This window comes from Periplaneta americana, chromosome 3 (genome assembly GCF_040183065.1).
Source record: "Periplaneta americana isolate PAMFEO1 chromosome 3, P.americana_PAMFEO1_priV1, whole genome shotgun sequence".
Lineage (NCBI taxonomy): Eukaryota > Metazoa > Arthropoda > Insecta > Blattodea > Blattidae > Periplaneta > Periplaneta americana.
In genome coordinates this window covers 59,660,949-59,676,815 of record NC_091119.1, presented here as the reverse complement: position 1 = coordinate 59,676,815, position 15,867 = coordinate 59,660,949, and the positions used below count along the sequence as shown (strand labels likewise).

The following is a 15,867-nucleotide window of genomic DNA, read 5'->3' as shown; positions in this document are numbered from 1 at the left end:
TGGCCAAAGAGGTCAGCCTTCTGCTCGTTAACTTCGTTAATGAGATCACTTCATCTTAATGGAAGTCTGAACTTCTGCAACAGCCCATTTCATTTTAGTTTCAAGTAAAAGACTTAAGGAAATCAATTTTATTTACGAGGCAATGTTTAGTTGTCTTTAAAATGAAATGGGCTTATTACAGGCTGAAGTGAAGAGTTTATCACTTCGAATTATATACACAGAAAAAAAAAAAACTTTCTAGCCATAAATACTGCTTACACAAGTTTCTGGTCAATGAATACACATCTAAAAAAAAAAAATCATACCGAAAACTCTTGGAAGTTGTACTTCACATAAAAAAAAAACAAGTGACTGGAAATATATAATTTATACATAACATGCTGTGATATACACACTTCCATTAGTACCAGCAGTACAAAATTAAATAAATTACCATAAATATCACCACGTTGATGATTATTCTATTCTTGTCAAAATTGTCTGCACCAGTGCGACCCAATTATAAACAAAACTGCTACCTCTTGCTTCTTACAACTTACTCTACCCAGCTGCAACTATATCCACAAAACAAATTTTCAATTTTATAAAATCCCATCTACAACTCTCACACTCAGCTCAAATTAATTACTGCAACATTGCTGTATGGGCTGTCAAAAAACACAGTACGCAGCTACACCATGACTTAATTGCATGAGTAGCATCACAATCCAACCAACTTTTTTTTTACATATATATCAGCGCCAGCCATTCAGAGCAGGCAGGAGTTACGAAGGGTCTGTACATGTTCGGATGATCAATCAGAATGTCAAAATCTACACTAAAAACCTTCGGAAGGAATGGTGAGTGTGGGAACAGAAAGAGCACATACATACCAACCTGCCACAAGACATAACGAACACAGTGTTTCAACACAGAACTTGCTCAGTCTATATAGTAATGGAATTAATCCAGCTTGGCTTAAGAATAAACATCTCGTTCTATGTTCAAAACTTGTATTTCTCAATCATAATGCTATATTAATACAAAATAAACACACTTGATTTTGAGTCCAATTTAGTTAGCGGTTGACATTACATAATCGACGTTGTGTGGCATTAGAGCCATGATCCATACAAACTGCTTACACACAGTTACCAGCTGCACTCAGCAAGGTATTACTGACCAAGGTTCAATGACAAAGGAACATCATACATACGTGCTGTATAGATATGCTGCTCCTTCAAGTAATGTTAATGTACATTGCCTGCACAGTGAATGTGTGTCAAACTGTTCGACTGGAGGTTTGGTCCATCCATTTGCTCCAGGTTGTCCAATGTGGCGTTCACATGGGTTCCAGCTTGTGTTGATGATCCAGAGCTGCTCTCTTTGTTGGAGGTTCGTCACATTCTGATCCACACTGTATGCAAATCAAACAAATAAAAATATAAATATATAAAGTTTTTCCCAATTTCATTTTACACGTTTGAAATGACAAGTTAAGTCTCTTGTTCCAACAATCCACATTCAATTATCGACACATTTCAGTATTTCAAAAACACAAATAAATCTAACCATGATCAAATGAGTATAATGTATGAAAGAATTTTATTTCTGGAAGACAAATATGAGATACTGTCACTTTTCGGTGTTCAAATATACAGGGTGAACAATAAGTAAGGTCATTAATTTCAGAGGTTATTCTTTGAGATATTTAAAACAAAAAAGTTTAATACAATTTTGCTCATTTTTGCTTCCTTTTCGAGGAAAAAAATTGTTTTATATGAAACATTTCATAGTGTTTTTCGAGAAAACTATTTATTTAATTTTCAATATGCTCAGTCAATTTAAGAGAGCAGTGTACTATAATAAATGATTGAAAGAATATTAGTTTTGTCCTTAAAATGTGCACAAATTTGATCTGAATAAATTTAACAATTTAAAATTCCTTGTCAGAACAAAAAGTTATATTTGTTCAGATCAAATTTCTGCATATTTAAAGAACAAAATTAAAATTCTTTCTATCATTCATCATCATAACACACTGCGTTCTTAAATTGACTAAGCAGATTGGGAATTAAATCAATGGCTTCCCCAAAACACATTATGAAATGTTTCATACAAAACAATTCTTTTCTCGAAGAGAAAGCAAAAACGAACAAAATTGTATTAAACCTTTTTGTTTGAAATATCTCAAAGAATAACCCCTGAAATTAATGACGTTATTTACAGTTCACCTTGTATGTGATAATTAGCTTAATAGCTAGTCTTCACTGTTACTACCACTACCACTATTGTTATGGGGGCTGGGTAGCTCAATTGGTGGAGCAACTGATTATGGACTGGAAGATCCCAGATTAAATCTCAGGTGCCTAAACTTTCAGAATTGCCCTGAGGTTCACCCAGTCTCCTATCGAACTGAATACCTGGTCTTTTCTAGGAGTAAAAGGTAGTCTGATGTGATGCCACTCACACCACCTAATTTTATGCTTCTAATTTAATGGCCTTTACCTTTACTATACTACGCAATAAAAGTAATCTGGAGGATGGTCAATGCAATGTGCCAATATCCCACTGGATTACTGGCAATTGGGGAGAGTTAGCAACATCAATAAATGGATGTCACAAAAATGACACATACTCTCTCATTGTATATTTTAAGCGTTTTGCAACAATTGCAACAATTCTGGTCCTTAAAAATACAGAAGAACCCCGATTATCTGTCACTCTACTAATTGGTTGGCGGATTGTCCGACCGTCTGTCTTAATTTTTTTTGCTTCAAAAATAATTTATATGAAATGCTCTTTTGTAGGCTACATTATACGTATTTTTTCTAGAGAACATTATTACAAACCTTTACCGTTAGACAGTGAGGTCTACTGTTCGAATTGCCTACTGTATAACTTTTCTTTTAACTGGTTATTTATGCTTTATCAACTGCTAAGGTTATCTAGTGCCTGAATGAGATGAAGATGATAATGCCAGTGAAATGAGGCCAGGGTCCAGTGCTGAAAGTTACTCAGTATTTGCTCTTAATGGATTGAGGGAAAACTCTAGAAAAAACTTCAACTAGGTAACTTGTCCCAATCAGGATTTGAACCCGATCCCGCTCGTTTCACATCTGGCATGCTGACCATTATTCAAAAGCGGTGGACCTACTGTATAACTTCTACACAAAATTTCTTCCACGCATGTCAACAGAAAATATGTTGTGCTAAGTATCGAAAAAAAAGTGCAAATAATATGGTTTGGGAAAGGGAAAGTCTTGCTTCAGAATATGAGACTGGAGTTATAACGGTGCTATTTAATAAAAAACAAGGATAAAGTGTATAAAGTATGTAAATCTAAAACATGAGACCTCCATTATACCTATATTTCCGCAGATAGCCATTACAAGGAGTTTCCTTGCCCTTAAAAACTCATTAAACATAACACCACAAAATCTTCTATTGTACGGATTATCCGATTTTTTCGCGATTAACCATTCAGTCATTACTACGGATAATAGAGGTTCTACTGTATTACGAAAAGATTGCTTACAATTTGTTTCCTTGAATTAACTAGGTCTGCAAAATTATGGTCCATAAAAACGTTTTTGAAAACATAGGCCTATATTAAAATTATAATTTTCTGGGGTCTTGAATCCAAAATAGCTCAATTTTTCTCTATCGTGTATCATTATTCTACAACCTGTATTGACATTTTAGCTAAGTGAATGCAGCATAGATATTGAATTTAATAGGAAAAAGTGACCAAATAAAACATGTTCTATAGCAAATACTGGATACATTAAAAAAAAACCATCATATTACAGTTATCACACGCTCATTTTAGTCAAATGCATTCGTAGTGACTTTCTCTCTTCAAAGTGTGTGTGTGTGTGTGTATACAATGCCTACCCACTTCACTTGCGTGATTCGGGTTCCGCATATATTGCAGATAGATGGCAGGACTGTGACACAATTTCTAGTTGTACACCACTTCGGCAGGCCATAGTGTACATGATGTGTATCTGTGGAGAGTTATGTCGTGTACTAGGGTGAGTGTATGTGTATGTGTTCGTATAAGTGTAGTATCTGGAATGAGTGATGATGATGATGAAGATAAGGGAGAAGGGGAAACCCGGTGCCGGCACGTAGCCTACTCCTGTCGAATAGCACCAAGGGGGCCGCCTGGCTTAACGTCCCCATCCGACAGACGAATCACTATCAACAGTGACATATGCCTTCTCTTCATATGCACTGCGGAGAGATTTGGGATTCTCTCTTCAAAGTGAAGCTGCACATGTTGCTCCCCTCTTGCGTGAGGTCTTCAGAATGTCATGGTGTAGCATCCCAGCAGTAGTCAGTCTATCATATTAACAGTTCATCTATCCCGATAATTTCTTTCTGTCTGCTTACTGTTTTGGTGGAAATGTTTACCTTGTCTTTCGCTTAACACATCAAGATTTTCATCAGGAATGAAGTCCAAGTGTGTATTTAAGGGTCCCTTCAGACGAGGCCACTTTAGCCACTTTGTAGAGAATTTTTCAGTCTTCTAGTGAATATGGACATAGGAGGAGATAGATATACTTTTGGAAACTTTGCTCATACGGAGAAAGAATAGACGTAAAAATAGAAGAAGCTTCTGGGTCCATCGATTGGGTTTTAGAAATACAGAATCAAGGACTATTTCATACTTTGATTATTTACATCAGGATGATAAAAGGTTTTTTTTTCCCCCCCTGTATTTTCGCATGTTTAAGAAATCATTTCAAGAGTTTCTAGTATGTCATATCTATAATATGATGCAAAATCACTTCTTTACCTTTGATAGATTGTGTGATAAAAAATAAATTGATTTAAAAAAGGTAAAATATCAATATTTTTTTCTAACACAAAATAAAAAAAAAAAAGATTTATTAAGAGATGTAATTGAAAGAGCATGATATTGTAAACATGAGTTCCAGCAATAAAATACAAGAGAGAGACATGAAAAAGTTAAAAAGTTTATGAGTTATGAGGGAAATATTTCATCACTGCACAGTGAACTGCTATCACATTGAATTTTGGAAAAAAAAAAATATATATATATATAATTTTAAAAATCGTGAAAATATTTTTTTTTCATACAGCAAAAGGACAGTGTTTTACACATACTAATTTTCATTATTGTACAAGATACAGTAATTGAGGAAAAAAATGTTGAATATTTAAAAAATTTTACTGCTGTAAGCTGTACCTAATCCCTTAAGACCACTTCCAGTGGATCCCATGATTTGTCTTCATCTTTCAACTTCATTTCAAAACAGGCCAGTACACTTCTCTAATTAAATCTGTAATACTGGTCGGAATCTAATGTTAATCAGTTCATAATGATGCCATTTCCTCTCTTGCACTCCATTATTTAGCAAATTCAGTAAAAGTTGAACAATGAAGATGATGATCTTGATCCATATCCTTATTAAGATTACAGAAAGGACATGTAGGAGATTCTACAACACCAATTCTGTGTAAATACCTATTGAGGTAATGACAGCCTTCAAGTCATCTGAATATTGCCACCGCAGATTTTTGTGGAAGTTCACTTATTAAATTAGATGTACTGCATTACACGCTTTGTAATTATTTTATTGAACTGTTATATTCTGAGATTATTCTTTTAATAAAGTGGTATAACCTATCACCACGGCATGGCGCATCCTCAGGTTGCGGATCGAGGAGACGGCCTCCAGATATGGAAGGTAGCTGTGAATATATTGAATAAGCAGTTGCGGACAGCCGATGAGGAGTGGTCCTCCAGCTTGGGGGTTGGGCGAAGGGCTAACAACCCTTCACCGTAAAAAACAGCTTGTTATGAATCCTTCAAATAAGAAATATTTGGGGCTAAGAGGAATGAAGTTACAGGAGAATGGAGAAAGTTACACAACACAGAACTGCACGCATTGTATTCTTCACCTGACATAATTAGGAACATTAAATCCAGACGTTTGAGATGGGCAGGGCATGTAGCACGTATGGCCGAATCCAGAAATGCATATAGTGTGTTAGATGGGAGGCCAGAGGGAAAAAGACCTTTAGGGAGGCCGAGACGTAGATGGGAAGATAATATTAAAATGGATTTGAGGAAGGTGGGATATGATGATAGAGAATGGATTAATTTTGCTCAGGATAGGGACCGATGGCGGGCTTATGTGAAGGCGGCAATGAACCTCCGGGTTCCTTAAAAGCCAGTAAGTAAGTAATAAAGTGGTGTAACATAGGTATATATGACTTTAGAACAATTTTGCTACTCTTCTTGGCCATGAAATCAGCTGCCTCATGCAATGACCAGGGATCTGCTGATCTTAAAATTTTACGAGACACTATATCTAATGCAATCTGATAGCTTCTGAATCTGATAGCATCACAGCCTTTTCAAATGTATCAATTCGATTCAGGAGATTTTGTAAGCTTGAAAGAATAGCTTAAATTTCGCCATGAAAATTACCAGTGTTTGAATCTAAAGCTCCGTATAAAATCTGTAATGTTTATTTGATGTTTCTTAATTGTAAATTCGTCACAAATATAACAACCACTACTAGTCATTAGGATTGTTACCCATCCTGAATTAGGAGGGACATTCCAAATTTTAAGAAAATTTAGTATCCCGAATTTCCACTAAGTGGAATGACTTACATGACAGCAAACTAAATTATGCAATAGAAATTTTAAGTGCGAATTAGCAGAATTTGTAAATTTATGTAATGCGCAAAAATCCTTGTAATTAAGGGTTCCCACTGGGCGAATTCTGGTGAGGCAATGTAGATTACAATGTTGTGCTTCGATTAACATATAATCTTTACTTATATGCGCATAGTGCATTCATAACCATATGAAGAAATTGTTTAAAATTTGAACATACCACAACCTCAAACACAATATAAAGCTAGCAGGAATGACACAGAAATTAGATGCAGCAGTCTGAAAATGCGTCAATAAATAAAATGAGTGAATTGAATTGAAGAACTGCTTTTATCACAATATCTAGTTCAAGTAATAGTCAAGAAGAGAAGAAAAGCAAACGTATGAAACTTTTATATGTGTACAGAAGTGATTGAAGGCACAAGGAATTGACAGTTCCAATGCATTTTGTTAATATTTGTTTCCATGAACTCAGTATTGCACATTGTGGTATGGATGACGTTAAAAAAAAGAAGAAACAGTGATATCCACACTAAAAATAAGAAAAACAGCAAACACACGAAGTTTAGTAACAGTCACAGAACTAGGATTGGTTTATCATACAATTAAGTATAATTTATTATATTCAAGCACGAATTGTGCCAATGAAATATGTCCTGTTTCGTTTAACAATTCAAAAATTGCTTCAAAGTTTCACTGTGACACAATGATAGCTGAAATGCTCGTTTGTAATGTAATGGCACCTCAATCAATCTTGGAAGTTTCTAGTGATCTTCAAAATGTAGGTTAATTTTCTGTAGCTACTGATGAAAATAAAAGAAGAAATAGAAAGCTGTGGCAATTGTGTGTTAGTTATTTCACAGCAGAAAAATAAACTGCAAATGAGGTTCTTGATTTCTATGAGGATTCATAACACTTCAGATTCAATTTTCTCAAACATTAAAATTAACTGCAAGATACAGTTACAAGCTACAGTACATATAATGCCAGTGTGAATTTTAGGAAGAATCATTCAGTGTATCATTTATTATCTACGGAAAATAACAAAATAATAAAAGCTATTTGTTCAGCTCACATCATATAATTTTAATAAATGCAAGCAAGCACGTAATGTGCTAAATATAGATATAAAACAATTGTTCTAAAAGTGTATAATGATTTTTCTTGTTCTACAAAAAGGAGAGAAAAGTTGCGTAGTTATTTCGAATTTTCTGGTTCAGAATGGTAATGTATGTTTGTACAAGATGGCTTTCCTTGAAACCTGCACCTAATAGACTTTTAATTAACTGGGATGTTATCACGAGCTATTTTAAAAGCACTAAAGAGTGTCCTGTTTTCCTGAGGGAAATATTTGATGACAAAGGGTGGATGCAGATCTACCTCATTCTAACTTACAGAAAATAATTTTCGAGAAAAATAGGAAAACTATCTATAGTTAATGAATTTTATGTTAGTACTGTGAAATTTTTAGAGAGGGATAATAAGTTAGTATGTTTTATTACAAAAGCAATGTATATTCATTATCTCATTTCATAAAATCTCAAAACATTTTTTAAATTCTTGGACTAATGTTGTTTTAACAAGTACTCAAAATAACAACTCATGTATCTCAATACAGTATGTGGTGTATTGTTTTTTACAGTATTAAATATATTATTATACAGTTTCAATCAATTTATATTGTTATTTTATTTCAGATTCAAAATGGTTCATATCATTCACAAATTAAATTCAAATTATCACAGCAGATTTAAAAAAGTTCTTTCAGGATATTTATTTTCAAACAATGTGTCGCATGTTTAATGGAAATGTACATGAGTACACACATAACATTAGTTAGCAATAAATAAATAACATAAATTGCATATTTTTCCTAAAAAAAAAAAAAAGACAAGAAATTCATACAAAAAACATAATCTTATTTATATTTTAATTTTCATTTACCACCTTTGTCTCCATGGCTTGAGAGTGAGTCAGCCACTGCAGTAAGTTATTATAAAAATCAACAAAAGTGTTTGTGTGACTTTTAACTTTGCAATACTTTATCCTCTCTCTTCTATACCCTTCTCGATTAATGACATCTTTCTTGCATTTTTTTTTACTTCTACAGAACTTGTGGAACTATACTCACTGTCCAACATCTTTACAATACCGAGAGCATGAAGTGCATGATACAGATTGTATCACGGTGTTAAGGGTTAAAATCACATGAGTCCAGGACTGATGTGGTTTTGAAAGGAACTCAATATTTTAAGATTTTAAATAATGCTTAATAATGATCGAACTCCTGTTGTTTTGACTGGAAATGGTGCGTCTAACCTAGTGCTTGCTATAGAACCAGCAACTCACTCATGTGGTTTTACAAATCACCGATTCAATTATGGAGGCAAATCTCATACAAGAGAACTTGAAAACCATGAATTTAGAGGATACACATTATTTCTTTTAAAGAACACAGACAAGTTGAAGTAGCATGTTGCTGGAAGTAAACAGCAGCTTAGTATCAGACTTCCAAGTTTTGAAAGAAATGGGAACAAATGAACACAAGAGCAAAATAATTAACTTAAACATATGAAAAAAAGGGAACCATTTCATAATCTATACCAGGGCTTTCAAATGGCAGACTTCGGTCCAGATCCTAACCCTGAAGGCATTTTCCTCAGACCTCCAATATTTATACGATGTCAAAGGTAAAAAGAAAGGAAAATAATTACAATAATAGTTAAAGACAATAAAAATATTTTAAGAGTGATGTACGACTTTACGTCTCCTAAATTCTAAAATATTTGCTCTACAGATGTACTGTATAAATGTCACTGTTACGTTCCGTATTATTTGAGGAAAGGTTCTTGAAACTATTGTATTAATAAATGAGACAAGTTTTTTTGTGATTTTTTTTACCATTTTGTCCGAAATCTCCCTTAAACTTATTGCCTGGTAGGTCTGTATGTATGGTCATGTTTATTATATTCTGTACTCTTTGGGTTAAAATGCAGAAAAAATTACCTTTATTTTTTTAAAAGTTACAATATTAACGAATGCATGTATTTTTACCAACCAAACTGAGTAGTTAAAATATTATCATTATTATTATTGAAGGATTTGGGTAGACACAGGACAAGGTGGCAAGATGTATTATTCTTTCAATAAGATGGAATAGGCCAATAGACCTGACCCAGGTAGCTGATTACTACCATAAAAAAAGTTCCCTGACATTTCCAGATTTACCTGTAATTTACTAAATTCTCTGATTTCCCAGTATTCCCGGCTTTCCAGATGGGTGGACCCTGCATATGTTTTCTTGGATCTCCCATTTTCCAACTCAATGTATAACTGCAACCAGATATGATAGAAGTACAGTACAACCTCGTTAATACGCTCCCACTTACAACACTACCCTGTCCATTATGCTCTTTTTATATGGCCCCTGGACATTTTATAAATAATCCTGCATTGTTTTACCCTCCTGTAAAGCTTCTAAATCCCACTTGTAGCACTTTTCTTTTGGATCATAAATGAGTAAAAAATTCCATATAAATTGCGAAACCTGTAATGTTTTAAAAACATGGTGATGAGTGCAAGTAAGGAATTTCATCCTCTACCTAAAAAATCTCTCTGGTCAGCACTGTCGGAAATTGTACTTAACAGTACTTTTCTTTGTATGAAAGGATTTTAACACTCAAAAAGTCTCCTTGTCAATATATTCCTGTCCTTTCTGTAAAATTTAGTCATTTTTTTTTAAATTCTGTGGGGTGTGCAGTAAATTTTATAGTGCAAAATGGCATAGTAGAAATCTCTGTCTAAAAGCGAAAAATTACAAATGATCTGTAAGTATGACGAAACTTCTATGCTACATCAAAAGGATTTTGCAGAACCTGTAGGAATCCTTTCATCTAGTCTAAGAACAATAATAAAAAATTAGGATGCTATTACTGATGCAGTGAATGGTGGTTGCAAACATATGATAGTGAGATGTAGAAAATATTAAGACATCAAGGAAATTTGTATTGAATGGATTTACCATCCCATGATGTATCAATTCTATTAAGTGGCCCAACCATACATGGGAATACACGAGAAACAGCAGGCAAATTGAATACAGACTTTTTTTGCTTCCAATGGTTGGCTTGATAGATTGAAGCAAAGGCATGGCATAGTCATAGAGTATCAGCAACTCAGCAGCGAATCGGAATCAGTAAGAGTGATGTAAATGACTGGCAAAGTGATTATGCTCTGCGTATTGTTTTTTAATGCAGATGAATTTGGCTTTTTCTTTAAACTAATTCCCAACACCTCCTATGTATTCCAAGTTCAGAAATGTCAAGTAGCAAATTAAGCAAAGAAAGTCACTGTGCTTGTTGCTGCAAATGCCGATGGATCTGAAAAATTGCCATTGTTGAAGTTGGCGAAATTAGCTAGACCCCAATGTTTTAAAAATATTAAAATACTATCTTATGAATACAAGAACCAAAAACGTGTCTGGATGACTGGTGATTTGTTTGTTATTTGGCTGAAAGACTTGGACCAAAACATTTTGAAAACCAATTCGTTGATAACTGCCCATCTCACCTAAAAACGTCAATATGAAGAATGTAGAACTTGCATTCCTGCCTGCCAACACAATCAGTAAGCTTCAACCAATAGATTAGGGTGTGATAAAAGTGCTCAAGCATTTTTACTGAGAGCGTATTGTTCTATAGTAGCTGCATTGCATCGACAATAGAGATGAAAATTTTATCACATTACTGGATGCTATGAATTTCATCTCCACTGCATGGGAAGGGATTGATGCTCAGACTATCAACTGCTTCAGGAAAGCAGAATTTTTTAAGGTAAGATTCTTAATGTTATTAGTAGGGCTATGAAAAGGGAGCAGTAAAGCTAGTAATGGTACAGAGTATAGCTGCAGCTGTGGAATGGGGTGAATTTCCCCTACAACTTGACGTAAGCAGCGGTACAGGGGAAATTCACCCCATTCCACTGCTGCAGCTATACTCGGTACCATCACTAGCTTTAACTGCTCCCTTTTCATAGCCATAGTTATTAGATTAGACAATTGAAGCGTCGGCTGGAACAACGTTATAAGTTACATTTGGTAAAATTTACAGGAGCTGAAAAAATGTGTACATGTACAACGTTGTTCCAGGGTAGCAAACCTGTGAGTGGACAAATTTCACGTATTGCATTGATGGACAGTTGCAAGCCAAGGAGTATAGCAAGGTAACATGACATACACACGGAAACATGCCGAATGAAGATTTTGTAACTTACAACCTTGTTCCAGCCAACACTTCAATTATTGACCTACTATATAACACTTTCTTTGCTTCAAAAGGGAGTTAATTACCTTTCCAATGAATTTTGTCATCCGAATTTCGGTAATAAATATCGATATTACAAAAAGGATTCGAAAGGCTGTGATCTACTGGTGCTGTTGCATCCAGACATTTTATCTACAGCTATGGCACACATCTTCAGTCACACAGTACACAAGAGTAAAGTGATCTCTTCGATGTACCAGGGATGTCCCTGATACAATATGCCTCCATGTACCACAGAAGATGTCTACTGTAGCTGTAGATGATACATCTGGATGCAACACTGCCAGCAAACCACAGCCTCTCAGCCTGAAGAATTTTTTTTTCTATTGATGTTGCCATAAAAGCCTGCATACTAACATAGATATTGTCTACAAGATAGTTTAGAAACTCTGTGTCTTACTGGATTCACAGATGATCAAATGGTATCTGCATCTAGTACTGATTCAGCAATATGTGTGGTTGGTGTTACAGACTAATGAACTGAAAATAAATGTAATTTGTATGACATTTCAAGTGTACTATTTTATTTCTGTAAAGAGAGAGAGAATAAAAAAAAGTAAAAAATAAATGTCGGTCGGTTAGTCAGTCAGTCAGTCAATCAATCTTCTTAATGTACCCAGCTGTTTGCTGACAACATAAAGTCCACTATAGTCCACTGTAGTCTTTTCAGTTTTTGTTTTTAATGAGAAATGAGGGGTATTTTGATCAGTGTTCATTATAGATGCCTGTTCCTAGTAACCAGAGTTGGGGTGTAGTCAATATATGAGGCATTTAGAGCTAAAGTGGATCAAGTCACAAATTTTCATAAATTGAGTTTTAATTCATTTTCTGATTATCTGAAATTGGATCTTTTCTGAGCAGTAACGGATCAAGTCTTAATTTCAAGCATTTGCCGGTAGGTGACACCAGTCACTTTTGGCTCAGATTATTTGTTCACGATGTTCTGAGCCATGGTGGATCAAGTCACCAAAGCATTGCATCAATTGACATTACAATTATTTATATTTTATAAATCTAGAATTTGAGAATGGAGCAATAAAATTATTGCTAGACAAATTAGATAATCCACTAGAGCAAGTTAACTGTAAGCCCTACTATCTCAAAACTACATCTCATGGACTTGATCCACTTTAGTTCTGAACGCCTCATATACTGCAGAGCTGTGTCTTCTGCAACTGGTACTGATGATTTTAATTTACTTCTTTTGTGGTTCATGGATGGACAGTATAGAAGAATGTGTTCCAGATCTTCATCATGATCATTACACCACAGACAAGTAGGAGTATCAGAAAGGTAAAATCGGTGAAGGTGCAACTGTGTGACAATGTGATCTGTTGTGGCTCTTGTTAAAAATGTTTGAACATGTCTGGGCAAGTTTCTGTACATTTCCAGGTCATTTGGTTTCTTTTGAACAGACTGTAAAATTTTCCCTTTTGTCAGAAGAGAGCCAATTGTTAATCCATAGGTTTATAAAATGAGACTTCACTGAACCAAAGACACTGGATAGAGATATCACTTGAAGAGGTCTTGGTTGCAAATATGTTGCCTGTTTTGCAATGTTATCGAATTTCTCATTCCCAGACATAAATGAAATTATTTACTGTGGTCCCAAAATTGTAAGATATTTGACTTGAACTATAATCCAGGTCAGCTTACTTCATACCCTAAGGGTGAAACCTAACCATTTTACCTCCATTACTACATATGCTAGTGGATTGTGGTGATTTTCTAGTTGCAGGTTGAATTTTATTTTGCCAACTTCGTTTCGAATTTCGATAATGACACATACTTCAAATGGTAGTGATTTCATAACTGTTATGTTGGCAACTGAGACAGATGTCAATACTGAAGTTCCATACAATTAAAATTGTACTAGATTTCTGAGCTGGTTACTGGAAGCTAGTGAAATTTGAACATACTAATAATTAATTAATATCAGTATTAATATTAATACATAATAGTTATGTTGTGTGTTGCGTTGTAGTTACAATTCCAGACAGGTAAATGTAAATAAATATAATATACTTGCGAGTGATAATGCAGGTGGGTAATTGATAGAAATACCATTTCACATTTTAATGAATTTCTTTCGTGATTTTTTTATTACAATAATGTCAAAGAGAGGAAAAAGCATAGCAGCGACTTCACCAAGAAAGCAAAAAGCATGCTGTGAGAGTGGGGATAACTTCCCCTACTGGCATTCTGTTTTTTACAGATTTAACCGAATGATAATGAAGAAGGAATTATGCTCAGGGAGACAGCAATTATAACTAGGATAGCAAAATTATTAGGAGTAAGTATTCTAAAGCATGCATTTCATGGTGGTATTTGGTTTTCGGAATTAGTGCTAATAATTTCATGTGGTCAAACAAAATACATTTTTAGGTTAGGTCTCGTGAATCAAACCAATGAATTTCATATTTCCATACAAAATACCAAACATGTTGATCCCTTTTTCATATAGTTTTCTTACGAAAATATGTTACAAATTATTGAACTATATAGAATAATCTTCCAACATAAAGGTTAAGTACAGTAGTAAATAAGTCATTCAGTACGTAGGATCGTGATTTTACTTCATATGGTGATATCTTGTAACAGTTGGTAACACTGACAAGACGCAATATTTGCTGTATAGGAACTGTTCTTACGTGACTCTTACTATATAATGCACTGTTTGTTTTTCCAAAGGCAATATTATGACTTTTATATTATTCTCTTTTTTTTCTTTTCAGTACAAACTTATCTCTTTTAAATTCTTGTTTTTCTTTCTTTAAACTTTCACATGTCATAGATGTCCTGTGTTTATGTCAGAGTTTGCCTCTACATATCTCACATTATTAGAAATTAATATTCAAAAAAGACGCAGATGGTGTGATCTGTGTACATTATAATTTTAATATTGCTCCTTTTCGTTATGGAATTGGAGTTCTTGTAAGTTCTTGAACTCTTTTTAAGTAGTTACATGATATAATTAATTTTGCACAAATTCATACAGCATAGATGAATATCTGTAATAACTCCTAATATTGTTCTATTTGCGAATGAATGAATGAACAAGTAAATGCATAAATAGATAAATAAGCAGACAGATAGATATATCACAAAAATAGTTCGATTTTATTTTAACTGAATCACAATTTTGTGATTTGGATTTCAAATAAAAACTCAACTTCTTTCTTCCTTTTTTACTGAAAATTATTATATTTCATGTGCATCGTTCTTAGATAAACTGACTTGTAGATACTGAATATAAACATAATAGTCCAACCAACTGTTTAATGCCCAAAAATACTCTTTCACTGTCAGGGATGCAGAAAACATATATTTCTGTGAAAATCTAGATATCGACTTTTTGCAGCACCACAATATTTTCATTTTATTCTTCATAAAGCAAAAACTATATATAGTTAGGTTACAATGTCAATGTTAGTATTGTTAACACTACTACTATTAATATTATTACTTCCAAGCTTTAAGTTTTCACATTTCTAAGCTGAAAAAGTAAATCATCGTGAATAAACTGTATGGTTCCAGTTAGCAAGTTCATGATGCTAGTCAAGTGTCTTGCATATGATGTAAACAATAGATAAATTGCTGTTCTCTACAGTGAATCCACATATGGTGTTACTTGTAAGATGTATAAAAAGATGTCCATTTAATCTTTCAGTAACCACTGATATGAAGATAACTCGAAAGTTCCATACATTTTAGAAAGACATCAGCTTCCTTATTCACAAAGAATGAAACACATGGAGAAAATATACGAGATATGACAAATTAATTTTTGGAATGACTACCTAGTATCACTCACATATAATGCAAGTTGGTCAGAAGCAAGTAGCTGAACATGTATGGAAACATTTCTGCTAATGTGGGTATAAATCGTACACAAGAGAACTGTTCA

The 15,867-nt window shown here is 34.0% G+C and overlaps 1 protein-coding gene across 5 annotated transcripts in view; it reads right to left on the bottom strand.

The window, feature by feature from the left end:
• Nucleotides 1-975: 975 nt before the first annotated feature.
• The window catches only part of pds5 (cohesin associated factor B pds5), a 121,227-nt gene continuing 106,335 nt past the window's right edge, over nucleotides 976-15,867 (bottom strand). For 3 of the 5 annotated variants that reach the window (XM_069820576.1, XM_069820575.1, XM_069820577.1), the window contains 2 exons: nucleotides 9,868-9,972; nucleotides 1,180-1,396 (listed from right to left, as the gene is read on the bottom strand). In XM_069820576.1, coding sequence (XP_069676677.1) covers nucleotides 1,322-1,396; nucleotides 9,868-9,972 — 180 coding nt within the window. In that variant the 3' untranslated portion in view covers nucleotides 1,180-1,321. Of the gene's footprint in view, nucleotides 1,397-9,867; nucleotides 9,973-15,867 lie in introns of all 5 variants that reach the window. The other 2 variants (XM_069820579.1, XM_069820578.1) reach the window with 2 other exon arrangements.